At 52.1% G+C, this 21,075-nt stretch overlaps 1 protein-coding gene across 1 annotated transcript in view; it reads left to right on the forward strand.

The window, feature by feature from the left end:
- The window catches only part of LOC130585779 (phosphofurin acidic cluster sorting protein 1-like), a 53,682-nt gene extending 33,039 nt beyond the window's left edge, over positions 1 to 20,643 (forward strand). The window contains exons 2-24 of the mRNA XM_057386405.1: positions 486 to 573; positions 5,485 to 5,574; positions 5,892 to 6,017; positions 6,212 to 6,374; positions 6,554 to 6,645; positions 8,605 to 8,685; positions 9,450 to 9,509; positions 10,132 to 10,283; positions 14,259 to 14,352; positions 14,670 to 14,741; positions 15,046 to 15,176; positions 15,300 to 15,432; positions 15,555 to 15,659; positions 16,999 to 17,105; positions 17,374 to 17,528; positions 17,622 to 17,732; positions 17,820 to 17,922; positions 18,688 to 18,730; positions 18,812 to 18,854; positions 18,946 to 19,087; positions 19,179 to 19,402; positions 19,592 to 19,705; positions 19,806 to 20,643. Coding sequence (XP_057242388.1) covers positions 486 to 573; positions 5,485 to 5,574; positions 5,892 to 6,017; positions 6,212 to 6,374; positions 6,554 to 6,645; positions 8,605 to 8,685; positions 9,450 to 9,509; positions 10,132 to 10,283; positions 14,259 to 14,352; positions 14,670 to 14,741; positions 15,046 to 15,176; positions 15,300 to 15,432; positions 15,555 to 15,659; positions 16,999 to 17,105; positions 17,374 to 17,528; positions 17,622 to 17,732; positions 17,820 to 17,922; positions 18,688 to 18,730; positions 18,812 to 18,854; positions 18,946 to 19,087; positions 19,179 to 19,402; positions 19,592 to 19,705; positions 19,806 to 19,921 — 2,545 coding nt within the window. The 3' untranslated portion in view covers positions 19,922 to 20,643. The remainder of the gene's footprint in view (positions 1 to 485; positions 574 to 5,484; positions 5,575 to 5,891; positions 6,018 to 6,211; positions 6,375 to 6,553; positions 6,646 to 8,604; positions 8,686 to 9,449; positions 9,510 to 10,131; positions 10,284 to 14,258; positions 14,353 to 14,669; positions 14,742 to 15,045; positions 15,177 to 15,299; positions 15,433 to 15,554; positions 15,660 to 16,998; positions 17,106 to 17,373; positions 17,529 to 17,621; positions 17,733 to 17,819; positions 17,923 to 18,687; positions 18,731 to 18,811; positions 18,855 to 18,945; positions 19,088 to 19,178; positions 19,403 to 19,591; positions 19,706 to 19,805) is intronic.
- Positions 20,644 to 21,075: the final 432 nt, after the last annotated feature.

A 21,075-nucleotide genomic window follows, 5' to 3' on the forward strand; every position in this document is an offset into this window, starting at 1 on the left:
GTCAGGGTGGCTGAAGTTGTACGAGGCTTCCTGTGGGGCTGCTTCCCAGATCAGCTCTGTGCGGCATTGTGCAAGAGAAGAGCTGAGTTGTGGTGTTTGCATGGGAACATTTGCCTTTACTAAGTCCAGGATAAGAGTGGATTTAATTGCTTTGGTTTATAAATAAACAGTGCTGTGGCCAAGGTAGATTTAAGCAGAGCTGGCAACAGCCCTGCTTGGGAAGGGATCTCTTTACCACATGGCCTGCTGTTGGACTTCCTGTTGCACTCTAATCCCTTAAGCCTGCTTTAGCTCTGTTAATTTTCCTTCTTTCCTTTTTTCCCCAATGGGCTGTCTCCGTGGCGTGTGAATGCCAGCGTTCCTAGGCCAGGCTTGTGCCTGCGACTGGGCCGAKCATCCAGGCTGCCTTCCGAGTGCCGGGTACCATGTGGCAGGGCCCCAGGGATGGTGGTGCCTGAATGTGTCCCATTCTCTCTGTCTTACAGGCTCTGCAGTCTGCGCCTGAAGAAACTCACGGTGCTGAAAGAGCTGGACAAAGAGCTGAGCTCTGTGCTAATCGCTGTGAAGATTCAGGTAGGCTCCTTTCCTTGCTGCTGCCTGATGGCAGCAAGCCAAGCCCGTCCTTGTGCCCTCTGTGAAGTGCTGGTCTGCATGTCCCTTGCCTACTGCCAACCAACCCCTCTGTCTCAGTCAGCATGTTCAGGGAGATTTTGGCTCTCAGGCAGGTGGGAATGATGCCCCAGGGATGTGCTGCTGGTTTGTGTCAGGAGTGAATTTGGTTAGGTACTGGGACAGAATGTGTCATGCCTCCCTGCCTGCCTCAGCCAAGGCCCTCTTCTCAAACTGCTGTTCAGAGTTTGGCATCYCACTGTTCCCTACCCTTTCAGAGAATGGTCAGTGCCGGGTGGTTTCTGGCAGTGCCCTCCATCCCGATCACTCTCTGGGGAGTGAAGGGTGGAGAGGATCAGCGTCTCTGTGCATAACTTCTGCTGACATTTGTACCCTGTCTGATCTCACACTTGCCTCTATTATSCCTTCCCTTCCTCTGTGCATCCCTGGTAGGCATGGTGCCTCTGCTCTGAGCCAGGCAGAGGGGAGGGGAGACAATCTTTGTCACCAAGGGGACAGGGAATTTGCCACCATCCTGGTATGTGCRATCCCTCCACCTTCTCTGCAGCTGATTGTGAAGAGATGTATTCTTGGGGGTGCAGCTGCATCCTTTCCACCTGCCAAAAGACAAAATGCATCTTGAGTATGCTGTCCTGGCCACAGCTCCCCTGACCCAGCTAGCATGCTGGTGTCCTTCCTTCGTTCTTGTCAGCTGGCACGAAAGCAGCTGATCCCGTTGAAAGCACCGTGGGTCAGAGCTCAGCAGCTTTGTGCTCCCACAGAGCTCTTTGTGCTGCACACAACACGATCTAAATCCTGGATTAATGCTGGAAGCTGYAGTATTAGTGGAGCTCTGGGAGATGGAGTTTGCCTTCATGGCAGACCTGCTTCACTTGCACAGAAGAAACTGAAAGCAAAATGTATGAAGCCTGGGGCAGGGAGTGAGGACAGGAGGAGGATGCTGTGGTCCACATGCTRTTGGTCAGTGTCCCACTTTGGTGTCCTTTCCATCACTGTGTGTAGGGTGTCATTCAGGAGAGCTGAAAATGCTGGGACCCCTGAGACCTGTGCCCCTTTGGTGCAGGCGTTAGCAAGGGAACAACCTGAGCAGCAGAGAACTGCCTGTCTGTGGAAATGCAGAAACAATCAATGCTGGGCCACAGCTGACAGCAGCACAGGGCTGGGGGCTCTGAGTCCTGCTTGGCTGGGAGGGCTGAGCTGGTCCCTCATTATTCAGCCCAAGGTGTCTGTGCTTCCCTGCACCATGGAACCTTGGGTTCCTATGTAGCCCTGTTTATGTGCAGCTGGCTTGTGCTGAGCGTGCATGTCCTCAGCTGCAGCCCTCACACCCTGCAAATKTGGGGCTGTGGGAGAGACTGCACTGTGGGACTCCAGCTCTTTCAAATAGACCACCCTCATCCCTGCCACAGGCCAATCTTCCCCCCTGATGGCAAAAGAAATTAATAGGCCTCAGCAGTTTGAAGCCACAGGGGCTCCTCACTGCAGGGCTCCTTTTCCTGTCAGGCAGTGGAGGCTGCATTCAGGGACTTAATTTAAACATGGTCACCTCCTCTCTGCATGGCCACATAGCTGTGGCTGCATGCTGGTCTGGGCTCCCTGCAAAGCTGACAAAAACTGAAGGAGAATGCTTTTGCCTGAGTTCTCGTAGCTCAGCATTCATTGTGGGAGTGGGCTGAATTTGTGTTCCTGCCAAGGCTGCTTCCACCTGCCTGACCAGAGCTGCCTTGGCAGGGTTTGGGTTTGCTGGAAGGCAGATGGAGGCTGTAGGCAGCTTCAGCACAGCGTGCCTACAGAGTGGCCTCAGATGGATCCGTTCCTCCTGCTCCTCTCCTAGGTAACAGATGAGTCACTCTAGGAAGAAGCTGTTTGAAGCTGCCCAGTGAGCATTCCATCTTTTGGATGAAAACAGCTGATGTATATAATTTATAAAGGACCTGCAAATTCTCAAAGGGGTAGCTGGGGACTAGAGGAAAGGAGAGCTATATTTTCTCTCATTTCAGTTGTTGTTCTGTTGGGTTCAGGAAGCTGCATGTCAGGAGATTGCTRCTCTGAAGGGCAGATTGCATGGAAACAAAGCTCTGACCCTGCCTGAATGGGGCTGGCACCCAGATAACAGCTCCAGTGCTGGAGACAGTCTGCTCAAAARATGTACATGAACCAAAGGACAGTGTAGGCCTGTGTAGAACATCTGATCTCCTTCTCACAGCACCTTTCTGGTCTCAAAAGACAGCTTCCAAGTGTACCCTGTGCTGTTACCTGTTCTTTCATTTGAAAATACCACTATCAAAGGACTAAGGGAGTTTTCTATCTCTGCAGAACTTACCCATTTCCCAGAGATGATTTGAATATATAATGTTCTGTGGATTTGAGTGAGATAAAGCCTGAACTACTGTGAAAAGGGGGATTTGCTCTCATTCTCTTGAGTGGTTTTTAAACCTTTATCCCTCATTATTTGTTTTAACAGACCGGAGATGTCATAGAGCATTTCTTTCTGTGTGTGGTTTCAGCGTGGCATTAAGAGATTCAGATGTGCTGGCTCAGCTCCATAAAGCTGCAATACCTGCCTTGGTATTGTAATTGATTTTGGCATGAAGGGAAACACAGTGTTTGTTCCCTCTCAGCAGAGSGGCTGTAGTTCACAAATACTCTGTCCCAGCACTCCGGGAACTTTCAGCTCCTGTGCCAGGTGCTGTGGATGCAGATATTGCTGCATCTGCTTGCAGGATACAGCTGGTGACTCGGGTTCAAGCCTTGGCACTGCTGCAGAGAGATGGTATTGGCAGGCACAGCATAGCATATGAAATTGTGTGCTACAAAATAGGCCAGGTTAAAAATGTCATTTGCCTCTGCCGGGCCTGCCTGCTGCCCCAACCCTGGTCCCTAAAGGAACTTGGATTTTTTGGTCTTTCTTACAATGCAGAATTTTCTGTTTATGCCTCACTYATGCTTTGATTCTTATCTCTTTGCAACCACTTGTAGTGTTTTTCACTCCTACCTGAGCAATCCTAGCTAAACCCTAAATTTKGTGATTATATTAATGGTGTTCTCTCCCAAAATGCACCTTCAGCCTGAGCTCTTGTTAGTGCTTTGCTGTCTGCCTAGTCCACGTCTGCTGTATTTAAGTGAGTTCTCTCTCCTTTTCCARGTGTGGTATGCTATTCTAGCCTCAACCCTCTTATAAACCAGACCAATCAGGACAAATTTATACCTGAAATTTGGAATTGCACCTTGCAAACCAGACCCAGGGATCATGTGCCTGTGTACTGTAGTGAAAGCTCCTATGTGTTTTCAGTTCTTAGGTAGTAAAGATCAGTGACCACCACTTGTCCCTAATGCTTTTCCCTTGACACTCTTTGTCATCCAYGATTTTCACTGTAACAGTCTGATAATAAGTTTCTCTGTAGTACTCAGGGATACTCAACTGTTCTGCRGAGAAATTGGTTTTGCTTGACTTACTCAGATTGCAGAACAGCTGAGCTACATCAAGTGCTCAGGGCCATATCCAGTTGAGGTTAGAATTCATCAAAGGATGAAAGATCCTCAGTATTTCTATGACCTTGTCCTTGCACTGTGATAATGAAGCAGCCTTTGTCCCTGTCCTTGYAATGCCACGTGGATGTGCAGTGACATTTCACTGAGGGATTGGATTCACCTGGAATTGAGGCTGGGCATGTAACTTCCATAGTGGTAAATGACAGTAAGGCACAGGACAGCAAAGTTTATGAAACCTTCACTTCCTGGACACACCACCCTGGGTATCCTCACCTTCCCTTTGCCATTGCTCTTTCCCCAGAAATAGCATCTTCAAGGAGGGTAATTGCATTTCTGTTTGTGTTTTGATGAAAGAATGAATATTTGTTGGATAATCTCCCTGCAACAAAGAGCAAATGTGCTAAAGTAAATGGTCAGTGTCATGATGACTTCTGATCATCTGTTATCAGAGTAGAGTTCAGGAAGGGTCAGTGCATTCTTGGCCAGGAAGGCTCACAGATGGTGAAGGGGATGAGCTCCACCTCCTCTCTTCCATTTTAGGAAGACCTTTCATGGGAAAGCCTTGCTCCTGGCACAGTCTCTGGTAATAGCATTGCAGGATTTTGGGAGGATCTGTGGGTTATGCCACCCTGCAGCCACGAGAGCCTGGTCCATGCAGACAAGTTCATTTCATCCCTCAAGTCATTCAGTGTCTCTGTCAGAAACCAAGACACAGAGATAGTGAAGACAGGACAGAAGGAAAGGAAGGAGTTGGAATGGGAACATAATTAGAGTACCTCTCTTACTGCCCTTCTGGTAAAAACCGTTTATGTATGGGGAAAGATAAAGACTGGTGCCTGAGAAAAAGACTAGGAGGGTTTTCTGAGACACAGGCTGAGCAAGCAGGGGGACGCTTGTTCTCCTGGACATCCTGACTTGGTCCCAGCAGAGCCATCCTGCCAGCTGTGCTTAGGCAGGGATCTGCCTTGGGTCTGTGTGCTTGGGGGCAGAGATGTCTCCATGTCCTGTCCCTTTCCTGGCCAGGCAGTGTGTGGGACCATCCCTTTCCATGGCTCCCTCTGGCTCTAGGGATTGTCCCCCCACAGCATGGGACTGGCACTGCTGGTGCTGAGAGCCAGATGAAGCAGAGCAGGCTTGTGAAGAGCAAGTGCTCCCTGGCAGGTGGGCAAGGAGAAGGGGCCTCTGGCAGCTCAGGGGATGCTGCAGGCTTTGCACAGTGTTGAAAGGTGGCTTTGCAATGTGGAACAGAACAGAGTCAAGATATTCTCTCTCCCCTTGTGGACTGAATTCCATTGATTTGTGTGTGTGGTGCAGTGGAGTCTGTGGTCGAGCTCAGCTGTGTGTCTGCCAATCCTGTTGTAGGGTTCGAAGCGAGTCCTGAGGTCAAATGAATACGTCCTCCCGCCTGGAGGCCTGATGGAAACGGAGCTGGAGCTGACYTTCTCACTGCAGGTACCTGGTGTTGCCTGGTCCCCTGGGCTCCCTTGGCTGGCATTTTTCAGCAAACATGACYTTAGGGCTAAGTGTGAAAGGCACAGCCTATGTGGAGAAGCCTCCTGTGGTTGTCCAAGCCCAGATCATAACAAAACAGATTCCTGCTGCTGGCCAGCTGCACCATTGCTCCAAGGATTGTTTTGCTGGGCRTTGGGATTTGGAGGATGATGGGTGGATGAAGTGGCCTGATCAGCATTGGGGAAGAGTTTCCTACCTGTGTGTCATKCTGAGCCTTGCCCTCATGCTGCCATCTTCCGTGTCCTTCCCTTCCCCAGTACCCACACTTCCTCAAGAGAGATGGCAACAAACTACAGATCATGCTGCAGCGGAGGAAGAGATACAAGAACCGCACCATCCTGGGCTACAAGACCCTGGCAGTGGGAATCATTAACATGGCAGAGGTATGGGGTGCTGGGAAAAGAGGGGAGTCCCACATGGCCTTCCTGTGCCAGCATGGGGCAGGGCACTGGGCTGGCAGGCAGGGTCTCATTGTTCTGGGTGTTCTGGCTTGTTGGATGGCTATAATATAGAAGGGGTGGGCTGCCAGCTGCCATTGTGTCACCCTGTCAGGGAACTTGTCTGTCTGTCTGTCTAGGTCATGCAGCACCCAACRGACGGCGGGCAACTTCTGGGCCTCCACAGCAACATGAAGGATGTGAACATTCGAGTGGCTGAAATCAGCATCTACTCTTTGTCCAGTCAGCCCATTGACCATGAGGATGGGAGTGTGCCTTCAGGTCCTAAAATCAAAGCTTCAGGTGTGTTTAGTGCTCAGACCTGAGGGCACCTGTTTGGGACATGGGTAATGGAGTGTGTCCCCCAGCATGGCCAGCAATGCCAGTGCTTTCACAAGAGCCATGATGAGCATCGTGCTTGTATTCTTATATTATCGTGCTTRTATTATTATAGCTGGGGCGTTTGCACTGTCTGCTTTCAGATCGCTCTCCAGACATTGATAACTACTCTGAAGAAGAGGATGACAGCTTCTCCTCAGAGCAGGAAGCCAGTGATGATGCTGTGCAGGCTCAGGTAAGGGAGGCCTGGCAAGATGCCTTATGTCCTGATGCTGTTTCTAGGGCAAGAGACAGGGGTTGAGATTCTTGATCACCCTGAGCTCTCTCATCCGCTCATAAACATTTGGCACTGTTTCAGAGGGCAGAGAGCCATAATATCTGACAGCAGAAAGGACTGTGGGCTGCTGTCAAGTCTATTGTGAGGCAAGGGACTTTGGCGAGCCATGGATCTCACCCATCTGTCTTTGGAGCTGTCCAGTCTSCAGCAGAAAACCCCTGCTGAGCCCCCTCCATCTCACACCGGGTTTTTTCTCCCYTCTCCCTGTGATAGCAGGTCTGAGACTCCTCACTGTGTGAGAGAGAACAGGGATTTAGGAAGAAGTACTGTCTGGGTCTGAAAATGCTCAGAGGTGGCAGACCCATGCCAGCCCTGTGACAAGCTGTGTCACTGCTGTTTGCTGTCCTCTTGTTGTGGTGCCTGTGCTCRAGATTACAGAAAGACTTGTGGCAGTGTGCTGATGAAGCACAGGGACAAACTCCTGTTCAGGGTTGTTGTGATCTGGGGTAACTGAGGTTCTTGTTAATAGATCCCTTGGGGCAGATTAGAGTGAAACAACACTGGATGACCAGTGTTTATAAATATGTATCTATATGGCAAGTTTATTGCAGAACAACTCRGTTGCAATGGAAAGGAGGTATGTAGCCATTTTGGTTTTATTACCTATAGTAATACAATAGTATAAAAGTATAAAGGTGTCACTTAACAAAGGAAAGAAAGGTAAGGAAAGGATAAGAATGGAAAGGAAAGGTATCACCACCCATGGATTCAGATTTGATTTTACTTGGTCGAAGTGATTGTTGCAGTCTTGATGGGGGAAGATCCTGAAACAGTTCAATGGGTAATATACATTCAGGCTTAGGTGGGAATGCCCACCTAAGGTGTGCAGGTATCTCCCCTGGAGTATGGAGCTTTTCACTGTCTGATATAACTCTGTAGCTCTGTTGCAACACTGGATTAGGTGCAGTCYTCTGGTAAAAGGCCTCAGAAATGAGTCTGGGGGTACTTCGGGGGGGTCTTTGATAGTTTGACACCTTCTAAGACCTGAGAGCTCTCTCTCACTTCAGTTTAGTTGAGCCGGTTATGCCCCATCAGAAGGGATGAATACCCTTCTGATTAGGAAGGGGGGGATGGGGGAGGAAGTTTYACACCTGAGCCAGTTGTGTAAGGGAGGATATTGGCCTGATGAAAAGCATTATCCCACCCAGCAGGATCTGCTTCTTGTGGCCTCTTACCTTCTCTGGCTAAAAACCCAGCTTGTTGCTAAACTAAGGGTGGTTTGTCATGGTCAACCTCTGGTGATGGGTGCTCACCCTTGTGCACCTGGGCTGTGCTTTTGCAGATGAGAGGTTTCTCCACTACACATCCAGGAATTCTCCTCCTCCCCTTCAGCTTGCTGGGCCTCAGCAAAACACGTGCTGCTTTTGCAAATGGTCATTTGTTTGAGTCATTAACCATGAACATTTCAGTCTCTCACAAGGGTCCTTCAGATTACCTGTCCCTTCATGCTGGGTTAATGTATCAGGGCCCATGTCCATGGGAGCTGTGAATATTGTTAAGGCTAATCCCTGAAAAAAATGGGTTTTTGTCATTYGTTTGCTGTGCCCTCTGAGCTAACTCTGGAGAGGGGAGAGAATGAAAACAGCACAAGGGTCATGAGAAGGCTGTCTTTCCTCTTAATCTTCCTGATACATTCCTCTCTGGAGGGGCCTGGGGATGGAAGTGCTGGAAAAGAAGATCTGAAGGGGCACAGTGCTAAGAAGAGAGAAAGAGCTCCATAGGGAGAGGTAGCAAAARTGAGAAACAAAACTTTGGGAGCAGAGTGGATCAAAGCTTTTCAAAATGGAGGACAAATTTCTAGGAGGTGCTTCTCCCTGAACTTAGTTGTTCTGATGTGCTGTGACTTTTTGCCTGCAGGATCTGTTTGATGAAGAGGATGACTTGAGGAAAACCAAGAAGGCCAGGAGGAAAATGACGCGAACCACATCAATAACCAGAGTAACATCAGCATTTACAACATGATCAAAGGGATGGAAGGGATTCCCTTTCTCCCCTCTCTGAAGGCAGTGAGGGGTGCTGGGAAGGGGAGATGCTGGTACTGGTGYAGAACAGGGGGGAGAGCAAAACTCTTGCTATTGATGAGCTAGCCTGTTGCTTGGAGTTTTGTCCCAGTTCATGGTCTGTACTGTGTTTAGCCTGGCTTTTTACCAGTGATGATCTGTGTGCAACACAGTTTTGAATTGCTCCTGTGGCATGGTCTCTTTCCTTTCCTGAGGAAGGGGAAGGTGGGTGCAAGGAATGGTGAACTATTAGCAGCTCCTCTGCATGTCTGCAGAAAGGAGGATCTGCTCTGTCAGACTTTTGCTCTCCAAACTTCTCATCCCTGTTGACTTCAGCCCTGCAGATCCCTGGCCACCTTCTTCCTGAGTTTGTTCCCCATCTTTTCTTGCTTGAGGGCAGTATTGCTCTACCAGACAGTCTGGGGAGAAACAGGATTTTAATGAAGTGCTGTTCCAGCCTGTAGCAGCAAAAGTAGGAGTCCTTGCATCTTCCCTCATGCTTAGACAGTGGCTTCTTGTGGAGTGCAGAAGTAGCCCAAGTCCTACAGCAAATTTAAAGAGAGAGAGAGCAATCATAGCTCTCTGGGCCCAGAGAGAGCTGACAGCATGTTAGAGAGAATAACCATGGTCTGTATGTTGCTCAGCTTGGAATGTGGTTCAGTACTTTTGCTGATCTTTTTTTCTTCCCTTCTTTTGTTTTAGCAACCAAACTTCAAGCAGAAATTTGTGGCTTTGCTGAAGAGGTTTAAAGTGACAGAAGAGGTAAGAAGCAGTAGGGCTGCCCCATCTGGCAATGTCTCCTGTAGTTCTGTGGGTTTCAGAGTGCAGATTCCCACTCAGGCACACAAGGCTCATGAGCTCAGSGATGTGCCAAAGTTGATGTGAAACACGGCAAAGACAGGCCTTGGTTTTTCCAAGGACTTCTGCCTCAAGAAAGCAGCTCTGAGCCTTGTGCTGCAACTAAAAAGCACCTTCCTGCTGGGGAGAGGTGCCCAGGGAAGAAGAATGGTGTCTGGGACAGGCTTGGGACCAGGAGCTGGCATTGTAGGGGCAGTCCTGTCCATGAGTGACAGCGGGCTAACATCAGCCTGTGGGCAGCTTGGCTTGGCTGACAGCCCAGGCTGTGTGCAGCACAGCCAGTGAAGGTCCTCCCAGATGTCTTAACTTCCATTAAGCATGATGGGTTCTGAGACTCCTTTGGATGTCGTGTCATTGGATGGCCCTGTGACAATGTCACTGGATTCTTCTACTGCCTGGATTTGCCTCCCTGAGGTGGGAACAGTGCCATGGTGTGCCTCAGGATTGATGGGCAACTTGTACATGTCTGTTCTGGGGTTCAGGTAACTCCATATCTCTTCACTGCTTTCTGGGCTTGGTCCCACAGGTCCTGGACTCTGACCCTGTAGATCAGACCCAGGAGGTGGAAGAAGACTTGGGCTTGCTCTATGACAGCTTGGAAGAGTGCAACAACAGCGACAGCGGCCCAGAGATGGAGGACAATGAGAGTGTGCACAGCACACCCAAGCCCACCCTGAGGTAAGGGTTGCAGGGCGTCCCTGGCCAGCAGCACAGTCTGTGGGACCTGGAGAAATGCTCTCCAACACCTTTCTGTTGCTTGGGCTAATGCAGGCATTGTCTTGTCTCCACTCTCATGGCCACCTTCTGTTGGTACCCCTGGCTCCTCACTCAAAACTGCCCATTAAATCTGGCTTCCACCACATTTCGTCTCATGTATTTTTCTGCCAGCCCAGCATCTGACACTGATCTGCTGGAAGAGTGCTATTTGATCTAAATCCTGGCTGCTCCCAGCTCTTATATCTTTCTGCCAACAATCCTGGTGTTCTCTGGGCTCTCCACACCGAAGCATGCATGTCTTTTAAGCACTGTGTGACTGCTTGGACCAGTCCTTGTGAGATGTGCATGCTGTATTCCCAGCCTTTGTGGAGCTGTGRCTAGCAACCATCAGCGCTGTTCCTCACCCCAATCCCCAGGCACTGGTAACTTGCTCTGCCCAGAACTGCTGACATAGCACAGAGGTCTTCAGTGGACCATGCAGTGAAATCAGGCTTTGCTCTCATGTGATCTGTGCTCACCTGGCCTCTCTGCTCATGGCTCTTGTGCTTTTGTGCTGTCTTTTTGTGAAAATGTTGTCCTTTATTGTCTTTCTACTTGACTGCGTCGTAGTACACTGGGTCTTTTCCAATCATGCCAAGCTCATTTGGCACTGTTGTTTCTGTAGTTTCTATATAGAGAATCACAGGATCATAGACTAGCTTGSGTTGGAAGGGACCTGAAAAATCATCTAGTGCCACCCCCTGTGCCACATAAAAAAAAAGATATATGTATATATATGTGTGTACATATATATATGTATGTGTATATATATGTGTATATATATGCATATATATATAAAATGTGATTTGGAATAGTTGGTATCCCTACTGAAGGTACTTAGCAGGAGCAGCAGTCATGGTTTGCCACAGGCAAACTGTTTGAAATTAAATCTGCTGGCTTCTGGAACCCATGGGCCACTTGGGAAAAAACAGAACATGGCACAAGTTGTGTTTTCTGCAAACCCACGAGTCCTTGGGAAGGAGAGAGCAGGCACATGGACAAGCTGATTAAGTGATCTGCATGGACTCCAAAAGGAGTTTCACGTGGTCTCTCATCAAAGGCGATAGAGGTGCTATGAGRGAAAAAAGAAAGGTCTTTCTTATAGTCAGGTAGTGGTTTATGTATATTAGCTATGTGAAACTGTAAGAAAAGTCTATTGAGAGTATTTGAATGTAAGACCCTCACCCTAGTTCTKCAAGTGCCTAATTCCAAACATCTGGTTACTGGAACAGCATTCCAGAGTTTGTGCTGGTACCTGCTGTTTCTGGAAGAACAGCCTGCTGGGCTCTGAGCTGTTCTTCATCCTGTTCACAAAATGTGCCTTGCTTGGTTTGGTCTCCAGTGCCTCAGTTTCTGGCAGTGCTGAGCATGTGTATTCCTTGAATTCACATTACTGGGACTGTGTTTTTCTCTAAGGAGCTGTGGAAGCTGCCTGCCAAGGTGTTTTGTGTAGACTTGGTGGTTCCCAAGTGCTAAGTAGCCTTCTCAGCTGGTAAATTACAGCCCAGCCTGTAAATTTGAGGTGATCTTCATATTGGATTTCTTGTCATAGCCAGCCTTGCTAGACATGAAGGTGAAGGTCTCTGTGGAGCAAGGACATTAATGGTGTGAAGTGGACAGTGCTGGGAGCTGATCCTTTTGATCAGCAGAAGTATCAGTTTGCTCTTGTACTGGGGCAAAACTGGAGCTGGAACCAAGGCTGTYAGGCAGGACCTCTGGTCAGGCCTCTTGATGGAAGGTCAAAGGTGAAGGAGCAAATGTCTTCATAGGTGACTGGGGAAATGGATGGGGTAAAGGGGGCTAAATTCATGTAGAACAGAGGGAGGCTGTGCAGAAGGGATGGGCTTTACCTAAATCTCAGCGTGCTGGGGTGTGGGTTTAGTCATGCCTATAGGAGGGGAGCCTTTAAACTGCAGAGCAGCAAAATGCAGAAGATCTCTGTGTTTAGTGTGACATCCTYGAGGGATGAAAGTTTCTGAATTTCAAGTGAGAAAGGGCACAAACACAGCTTTCATGGGGAAAGGGGAAGACAGCCCAATTGAAATAGAGATTTGAAAGCCAGAGGAAGTTTAATGCAATCTAAACACATCCAATGTCTGAGAAAAAGAAGGGAATGAAGATACYTCTTTGTGGTGCCAGTGGCACCAAGGGTATGTCACATTCTGGTGGGATTACTTGGGACAGTGTAGAGGAGTATGGAAGAGGTGCTGATTGAGGGGTGAACTATTAAAACACTTACATGTTCTTCTGGTTTGACTTCTAAGTTACTAATATAATTTGTATAGATTGAAATTTCTGTCTAGGAAAAGGCAAGCATAGAGTAATGACTGTACAGGTGTTAACCATGCCTGAGATTTTGTAGCAGAGAATGGAGGGCTGGAGAGAGGAGAAATATGATAGTAAAAGGAGACATAATTTTTACCAGTGTGACCTGGACAAAATGTCCCACCAGGGTGCCATTGTGACTCTAAACCTGAAGCATTGCTAAATRAATGTATGAAGCAACTGGTCACAGTACCAGTGGGGGGAAAATCAAGCCTTGGCTTTCCCCAACCAGYGTATAAACACTGCTGCTGAAGAGCTTCTCTGTGTGGGAACCATCATTTATTTATGGAGATGGAACATCCTTTTAGGAGCAGTAAAACCTGACAAACACTGTCATGCCTGGCAGTACAGTGTGCTGTAGACAAATGGGGGAGCATGCTAAAAGGGAAATAAAAGGGAGATAAAAGGAGCAGCCAGGATGTTCAGAGGTCTGGAGGAATCCTGCAGGAAGCTGCAGGTATATCCTGATGAGGAAAGTAGAAAACAATGGAAAGAAACTAATGGCATCCTAACAGAAGAATTTCTTTATGTCTTATGCCTCTGTGGCCATCCCTGGAAACCTGCAACSTGATATCCCCATCTGCACTCCAGACAAATCAGGAGAGTTGCCTAGTGGGAGTTAATGAGCACTTACACACAGCTTAGAGGGAATGTAGCTCAGAAAATCCTGCAGCAGTCACACAGTGCAGGTGGATTCTGGTTGCTGTAAAAGTCCTGGGGAAACTGGCAAGTGAGATCCSGTAACAGATCCTGCTTGTTTACTAAAGACTGCTCTTTGAGCAGCCCACAGGCTGTGAAAGGGGTCCTTGGCAAATAAATAATGTGTGGAAAAAGGGTAAGCAAAGGTGGAAACTCACACTGTAGTGGCAGAGAGTGTCCTGGCTGCCCCGAGAGAGTTCCTGTGTGAACCATGGTGATTTGAAAACAGGACCTTGCACTCTGCAGCTGTATCAAAATGTTAGCTCAGAGTCCTAAAACTTGGCAAATTTATGTACTGCACTACCTGAGGTGTGGCTRTTTGTGCAGTACTGTGATCTTCAGAGCCTTGGGAAAGGAGAAGGCAGAAAGGGAAGGTGAATGCTGCAGCTGGCAGTGTGCAGCAGCAGCAAGCAGAGGCAAGGAGCCATCCCTGGAAAAGGGAAAACAGGAGGGAAGGCAGTGGAAATCTGCAGCAGCCATGGTGGTGCAGAGGAGGCAGAGAGGTTGAACAGCACACTGGATTGTGGTGTTGACAGAGACCATATAGCAGTGAGGTGGGGCAAGGTGGCAGCTCCTGACCTGCACTGCAGGGGTCGGGGATCACCTGAGGCAGAAAGCACTGGGACACTCTGCTCCAGCTCCCCGGGGTCACAGGGGACACTGCTGGCAACTCTGCTCCTCAGCTGAGCAGTGCCCAGACACTTGGCTCTCTGGCCCTGTGTCCCACTGAGGACCTCTCCACAGAGCTCTGTGCTTGGGWCAGGCCGGTGGGGGTGTGCTGGGATCGTGGTGACTTCGTTCCTCTCTTATTCCTGCCTTTTTCTCTCCCGTCTGTCTGTCTGTCCGTCCGTTCGTCTGTCTGTTTCTCTGCAGGCGTTTCTTTGAGGGAGTCTCTCATTCTGGTTCCCAGACTGAGATCGGCAGTCTGCACAGCCAGAAAGGGCAGGATCAAGAGTCGGGCAGCCCTGTGAGTTACACCACCACCACCACCACCTCTCGCCCCTTTCCCTCCCCAGCTAGCCCAGCACCCCCACAGTGCCTGCACTCTGAGACCACAGCTCCTGGCAGCAGCACCTGCCTGGGGCTGCTCCTTTCCTTCTTTCCTCCTCTTTTTCCCAGCACAGGCAGACAGGTAGCGATGGGGGGCATCCTCTGGGGCCGGTCCCAGGGAGATGCCAGGCTCCCCTGTGGGAGCAAGTGTTCTGTGAGGCCAGGTGTGGGTCACTGGCAGCTGCCCTGCTCCGTGTGCTCCATCCTGCTCTGACCCCACTCCCTGTCCCCCAGGGCGAGGCAGACAAGCGGAAGCCAGGCACACAACGATCACAGGAAGAGCCAGGARCAGAGGTCCCTGCAGTGGTGAGTCCAGGCTATGGGATGTGGAGCTCTCTCAGACCCCACCTTGCTTTCTGGAGTATTTGGGGTGCCCACCAGCCTGGGTGCAGGGCTGGGAAGACAAGTAGATGGTGCTGGAGAGCAGCAAGATTTGAAGGAGTATTAGGGTCTGCAGGAGACGCAGCCCAGCCCTCCCGAGACTCTACAGCCTTGGCTCTCCAGGAGGGCCACCAGGCTTCTCTTGATGATGGGCACCCATGGGTGTGGGGCTGCTCCCTGTAGGAGCAAGGAGAGCAGTGTGTGTGACATGAGTGTGTGTGGTCCTCAGGAGCTGGCTGCAGAGGAGGCGAGTTCCCGGCTGGCCCCCATGGAGGTTGCCATCAGGGAGGGCTCCGGGGACAGACTGGCCCAGCTGGGCCCTGGGACCAAAGCCGAGCTCCCCAGTGCCGTATCCCCCAGGTAAGGCAGGCCTGTGTCCCCTGCTGGGGCTGAGCAGGCTCACTCTGGCTCTCTGAGCTYAGTGGGGGTTGGTGGAGATGAGATTTCCTCAACGTTTTTGCCTCTCCTGCTTCTCCCTCACAGCAAGGCAGAGAGCAAGCAGTTGTGGCGTCCCCGCAGCACCTCTGTGAAGGACCGGCAGAGCTCAAAGGGACAGGGTGGCCGTGCCAGCAGCCTGGACAGTGAGAGCTCTCCAGACTCGTGGCATAACACCCAGGTGAGGCCTTTGGGAGCCATCCCACCTGGAGGCTTCTCATCGAGAGCCCTGCCAGATCTTCAGCCATGGGTGGTGTCCAAGGCRGCCACCTGACATTAACCTTTGTGGTGATGCTGTCACAGGTGCCCCGAAAGTCTGTGTACGACCAGCTGAACCAGATCCTGGTCTCAGATGAGCAGCTGCCCGAGAGCATCGTGCTGGTCAATGTGGCTGAGTGGCAGGGGCAGGTGAGTGGGTGTGAATGGAGCTGGATGCACAGGGGCAGTGGATTCTCCCAGCCATGGCAGGGTGTCCTAGGGAAGTTGGTCCCAGCTGTGCCCCCTTTGCCCCYGTGTGGCCCTTCCTTCAGGGAGGCAGTGCTTTTACATGTTTCTGAGCGACATACACAAGAGTCAGGTGTGCCTCCTCGGTCACGTAGCATTGCTGGATCCTCAAAATATGATATCCTGATCAATCCCAGGAAAGCTGGCTAGCAGGCTGTGCCTCAGGCCCTCACTGCTTGGTCCTGGCTCTCAGGAACCCCACAGATCACAGTTTTTGTTGGGTTCCCTGGCAAAGGGCTCCCATCCTCTGTGGGCACCAGGCCYTGGGAAGCTKCAGATRYATTTCCCACTGAGAGATGGAAGAGRATGTCAYCTGCCAYTCCAAGGRAACATTAAYTGTATCATCAGAGCTGGGGTCTCAGGGCAGGGCAGGGTGTGAGGCATTCCTGCTCAGTGTCCATGTGAGGATGGGGCCAGCCCCAGACAAGCACCTCCTTTCCCCGTACATGGAGCTCTAAAGCTAAAGCTTTTGGCTGCTGAAGGTGAGCAGGGAAACGTACATGTGTGCAAACAAGCAGTTAGATAAAACACTGTGAGACCTTTTCAGGGTCCTGCAGCTGCATCTGATGCCTGGAAAATGTGCTGGGAAATTTTGTGGCAGAAGAAAGGGCTTCTTAGTGCAAGGTAGTGAAGTCTTGTCTCAGCCATGCAKTCTAGGCTTGTTTCACTTGTCCTGGACAGGGAAAAAATATGGTCAATGCCCACTCCCAGAACCAGTCCTGGTACCTTCTTAGTCCCCTTGTCTAGCTTGACTGCCTATATTACCACTGTTGAACTGCATTCAGACACTTGAAGAGACGGAAGGATTTTAAAGTGCATTTTTACAGTGGAAGAGAGCAAGAGGAGGGAATGAGCAGAGGCAAGACTGAGCCTAGAGCTGGGCCCTGCTGAGGGATGGCAGAGGGTCCCTGGACCAAACTGCTTATCTCAAGGAACACAGCCTGGTTCTTGGGACAGTTTCGCCCTTGCCATGGCAAGGGTGGTGACTGCTGTGCTCAAAGGTGAGCAGAGCAGTCACCTGGGGCTAGCTGAGCTGTCAGAGCAAGGGGCAGAGCTGGGAGGAACGGGRATGCTCAAGATGCAGCCATAAGTGACCTGATGGTCTCGACCTCCCTGCATGGCATGGGTGGGGACAGGTGTCCCAGCTCTGACCTGGGGGGATGTGGGACCCAGGGCAGGCATGGGCTGATGCTGGCCAGCCATGCCTCCWGGGTGCTTTAACCTGAGCTCTCTGCATTGGCAGTACGTGAGTGAGCAGCTCCAGGCGCACAAGCAGCTGGTTGTWTCCACCTGCTCCGTGGCAGACATCCAGGCTGCCTTCAACACCACTGTCTCCCGCATCCAGCGATAGTGAGTACAGCTTGGGCTCAGCCTGGTGACACTGTGTGGATTCTGAGGAGGGTTGGGTATGGCCCTGGCACCCCAGGGCACATTAGGACCCTTTGGGGACCCCGAGGGAGTGGGGGGTGCCAATACTGCTTTTGYCCCAGCAGTGCACACCAAGCTGGATATTCTCAGCAATGGGTTTTTGTCAGTTGGCCTGGCAGGGCATGTCCCCTGGCCTGCCTACTGAGCCACTGCAAGTCCCTCACAGTCTCCTTTCCTCTCCCCTTGGCAGCTGTAACTGTAACTCCCATATGCCTCCCCCGGTGAAGGTGGTGGTGGCAGGTGACCAGAGCTACCTGAGTGTTGTCCTCCGTTTCTTTGTGGAGCAGCTGGCCAGCAAGACACCCGACTGGCTCAACTACCTTCGATTCCTGCTCGTGCCACTTGGTGAGAGCCACCGAGAGCCCGGCCCCAGGGCTGTCCTTTCCCACCTCCCCAGACTCCCCTGCCTGAAGCCAATGCTGCCCTTCTCCCCTGCAGGCTCTCACCCTCTGGCCAAGTACCTGGCCTCGGTGGATAACAAATACAGCACACTCTTCCTGGACACGGCGTGGCGGGAGCTGTTCAGCAGGGCTGAGCCACCCGCTGCAGGTGAGGAGCAGGGCAGGCTGGTGTCAGCAGTGCCCTGAGGGGGAGCCCAGCTGCCATCGAGGTCTTCATGGCTTTTTACGCCCACAGATACTGTGGACATAGCAGGCCGTGTCGCCCAGTTTATCGCTGGAGCCAGCTTTTCTCACCAGCTCCCCATCTCTGAGGCCATGCTGACCTACAAACAGAAGAGGTGAGTGTGGCCCCAGGGCACCTGTCCACCCTCATGCGGCCCCGGTCTGGGATGCGCCAGGACAGGGATGAGGGGCACAGGGCACAAGTGAGTGAGGCCCTGCATTCCACTGACAAACAGGATGGTGCTGAGGGAAGCTGGGGTCCCACAGAGAGAGGCGTGCAACACCATTCCYTGCCACCTCCTGGTGTGCTTGGCCCCTCCAGTAGCTGTGGCTGTGACAGCCCCAATGGTGGGCGCCAGCTGCCAGGGCTGGGATGGGCTGGGYGGGGCTGCAAGCTGGTACTGTGCTGCCTGGGGGTTGATGCTCATGTTCCAGCTGCACTCTCACCTCTCCCTTCTCTTGGTTTCTGGCACCCAAGGAAGAGAAGTCTCTATTTTGATTTTTATATCAGGTATTGGCTTGTGCTTGCTGTGCCGCTGCCTGGCCCCTCCCCGCCTTTCCCCATGTGCGTCCATCCCTCTTGCTGTGCAGGGGAGCCGTGACCCCACAGTGGGGCAGGGCTGCCCTCCCGCATGCAAGCCCTTTCCCAGCACTGGAGGGGACAACTCCTTGCCTCCTTGTGTGGTGTGCCCTGTGCTGCCATGTTGGGGACAGGGGGTCTCATGGGAGGGAGGGCAGAGGAGATGGTCTTAGTGGATGTGAGCCAGCACTGAGCCCGGCGAGTGCAGGGCTGCCTGGGCACAAGGTTAGTAGTCACGTAGTCACGTAGCAGTCGGTGCTCAGCACACCCAGACCCTGACCAGCCTCTCTTTCTTCTGCAGCCCCGACGAGGACTCCTGCCAGAAGTTTGTCCCCTTTGTGGGGGTAAGTGTGTTRAGTGAGGGGAGAGGGTCAGTGCACAGCCCTGTTGATGTTAGGTGTCCTCTGACTTGTCTGTCCTTGCAGGTGGTGAAGGTGGGCCTGGTGGAGCAGTCTTTCAGTGCCTCCGGTGAGTCCCTGGGAGTCCCCAGCTCTCTTTTCCACCCCAAGAAGCTCTTGTTGGTGTCCCAACCCCTCAAACCCCTACTTTTCCTCCCCAGTGGACTCAGATGATGCCACAGTCTGCACGCCCTCCCTGCTGACCTCAGCACCAGCCTCCAGTGCAGCTGTTCCCTATGGCAAGGAGACCATCAGCACCCCGCCACCCTCTCCGTCCGTCAGCAGCGGCCTCTCGGGTGCTGGGTAAGCCAAAAAGGACCCCCAGCCTGAGGCAGCAGCGGGAGAGGGGCGAGGGTGGCACCTGTGTGCTCCATGTGCTGCTCATCTCACCCAGGTCTCTGAGCCCTGGTGTGGAGGTGATGGGCCTGCAGGTGGACTACTGGACAACACAAGGGCTGGAGAGGAAGAAGGAGGGTGACAAGCGGGAGACGGGTATCAAGAACACACTCAAGAGCAACTTCCGCTCACTCCAGGTCAGCCGCATCCCCAGCACAGGGGAACTGGTGCCCCCCAGCACCATGGCCATGACCGTGGTCACCAAGGAGAAAAACAAGAAAGGTAACCAAGCCCACTCTGGGGTGTTCTCTGGCTGTGGGGCACARTCCTTCTCAAAAAGGGTGGTGGGGGGCCTGCAGGAGGGCAGGGCTGAGATGTGGCCCAGCAGGGGTCAATGTGCTGGGCAAGGGCTCCCTTCCAGGGCCTGGTGGGGACATCCTAACACTGATCCTGTCTGGCCTTGGTCCCCAGTGATGTTCCTGAGCAAGAAACCAAAAGAAAAGGATTTGGAACCCAAAAGCCAAGTCATTGAAGGGATCACACGCCTCATCTGCACAGCCAAGCACCAGAACACCATGTTGCGAGGTGAGGGGAGGTACCAGCCCCTCGGGGCTGGAGGGGGGCAGACCAGGCAGCACAGGCTGGCTGTGGTAGGGCTGTGCCTCACTGCACCCTCTCCTCTCAGTCTCCATAGATGGGGTGGAGTGGAACGATGTGAAGTTTTTCCAGCTGGCAGCACAGTGGCCAACACACGTCAAGTACCTCCCTGTGGGCATCTTCGGCTACTCGAAGAGTGTGTGAGACATTGGGGCATCCCTGGAATGCAGCTGCAGTGGGTTGCAGGAGGAGACAGGGAGATGGACATGCTCTTGTCCCCATCTTCTGCAGACCAGTCCCTGCCTGCTCAGTGGTGGGGGATACCACACCTGCATCCTGTGGGCCAAGACCCGTGAAGGTGAGGCCAGCGAGACTGGGTCCATGCACCCTCCAACACCAGCCAGGACACCATGCCATCTGCCTCCCGTGACCCCCAACAGCAGCCTGGGACAAGGGTTGGCACCAGCCAGCAGGGCYCCAGGAAGGGCTCTGGGCCCCACTCTCCGCAGATGCACCTGCCAGGCCAGCCCTGCAGCCAKCCAGGGCCCCAGCTGGGCTGGAGCCAGGCAGGTTCCCAGTGCTGCAGCCAGCCAGATTGCTCTGTGCCAGGGGCAGGTGCTGAGYAGGGCCCACCAACCCCTGTACCACCCTTGCCAGCCCCACTGCCAGCCTCGCACTGCTGTGCTGGCCCTGCCCTCCGCAGCACAGCCTCAGCAGCCTTTCCAGTCCCCCTGCAGCCCTGCTGCTGAGGCTGTCCTCTTCATCTCCCCATCCCTTCCCAACCAGCCCTACCCCACGGTGCTGCCAGCTGGAGATGTGGGATGACAGCACCTGAGTTTTTTTTTTTACAAGATTCTATTTTTTTTAAATTTATTGTATGGTTACTTTTCGGGATTAATTTTAATAAATTAATGCTGTTACCATTATGACAGGGTCTGTGTGTGTATGCCCCCACGTCTGAGCTCAGCTGGGAGAGAACAAATATGGGCAGGGTGCAGCTCCTGCCACCACTCCAGCAAGCACGACATTCAGGGCTGCCTGAGCCAAGCAATAATGGGTATGGCCTGGCCTGGCCACACTCCCAACCATGGGCCAGCTGAGCTCCCAGACAGACTACAAGCTGCGACTAGGTGGAGTTTGACTCATTTATTTAAATGAAACTCACAAGAGTTCAAGAAGAGACAGAAGAGACCTAGCCTGAGTGCTCCCAGCCCAGTCCTCGTCTATCTGAACGTGGAAAAAGTCTGTCTCTTTTCAGCAGAGGCCAGGCTTGCTGTTGTCTTGATCTCTACAGTCTGAAAGGCAACCTGTGGCTGGACCTGAGAAGTGGGGACTGCTGTGGATTCAGCAGAGATGTA

The sequence above is a fragment of the Malurus melanocephalus genome, unplaced genomic scaffold, assembly GCF_030028575.1.
Source record: "Malurus melanocephalus ecotype Western Australia unplaced genomic scaffold, MMel_1.1 scaffold_962, whole genome shotgun sequence".
In the NCBI taxonomy this organism is placed as follows: domain Eukaryota; kingdom Metazoa; phylum Chordata; class Aves; order Passeriformes; family Maluridae; genus Malurus; species Malurus melanocephalus.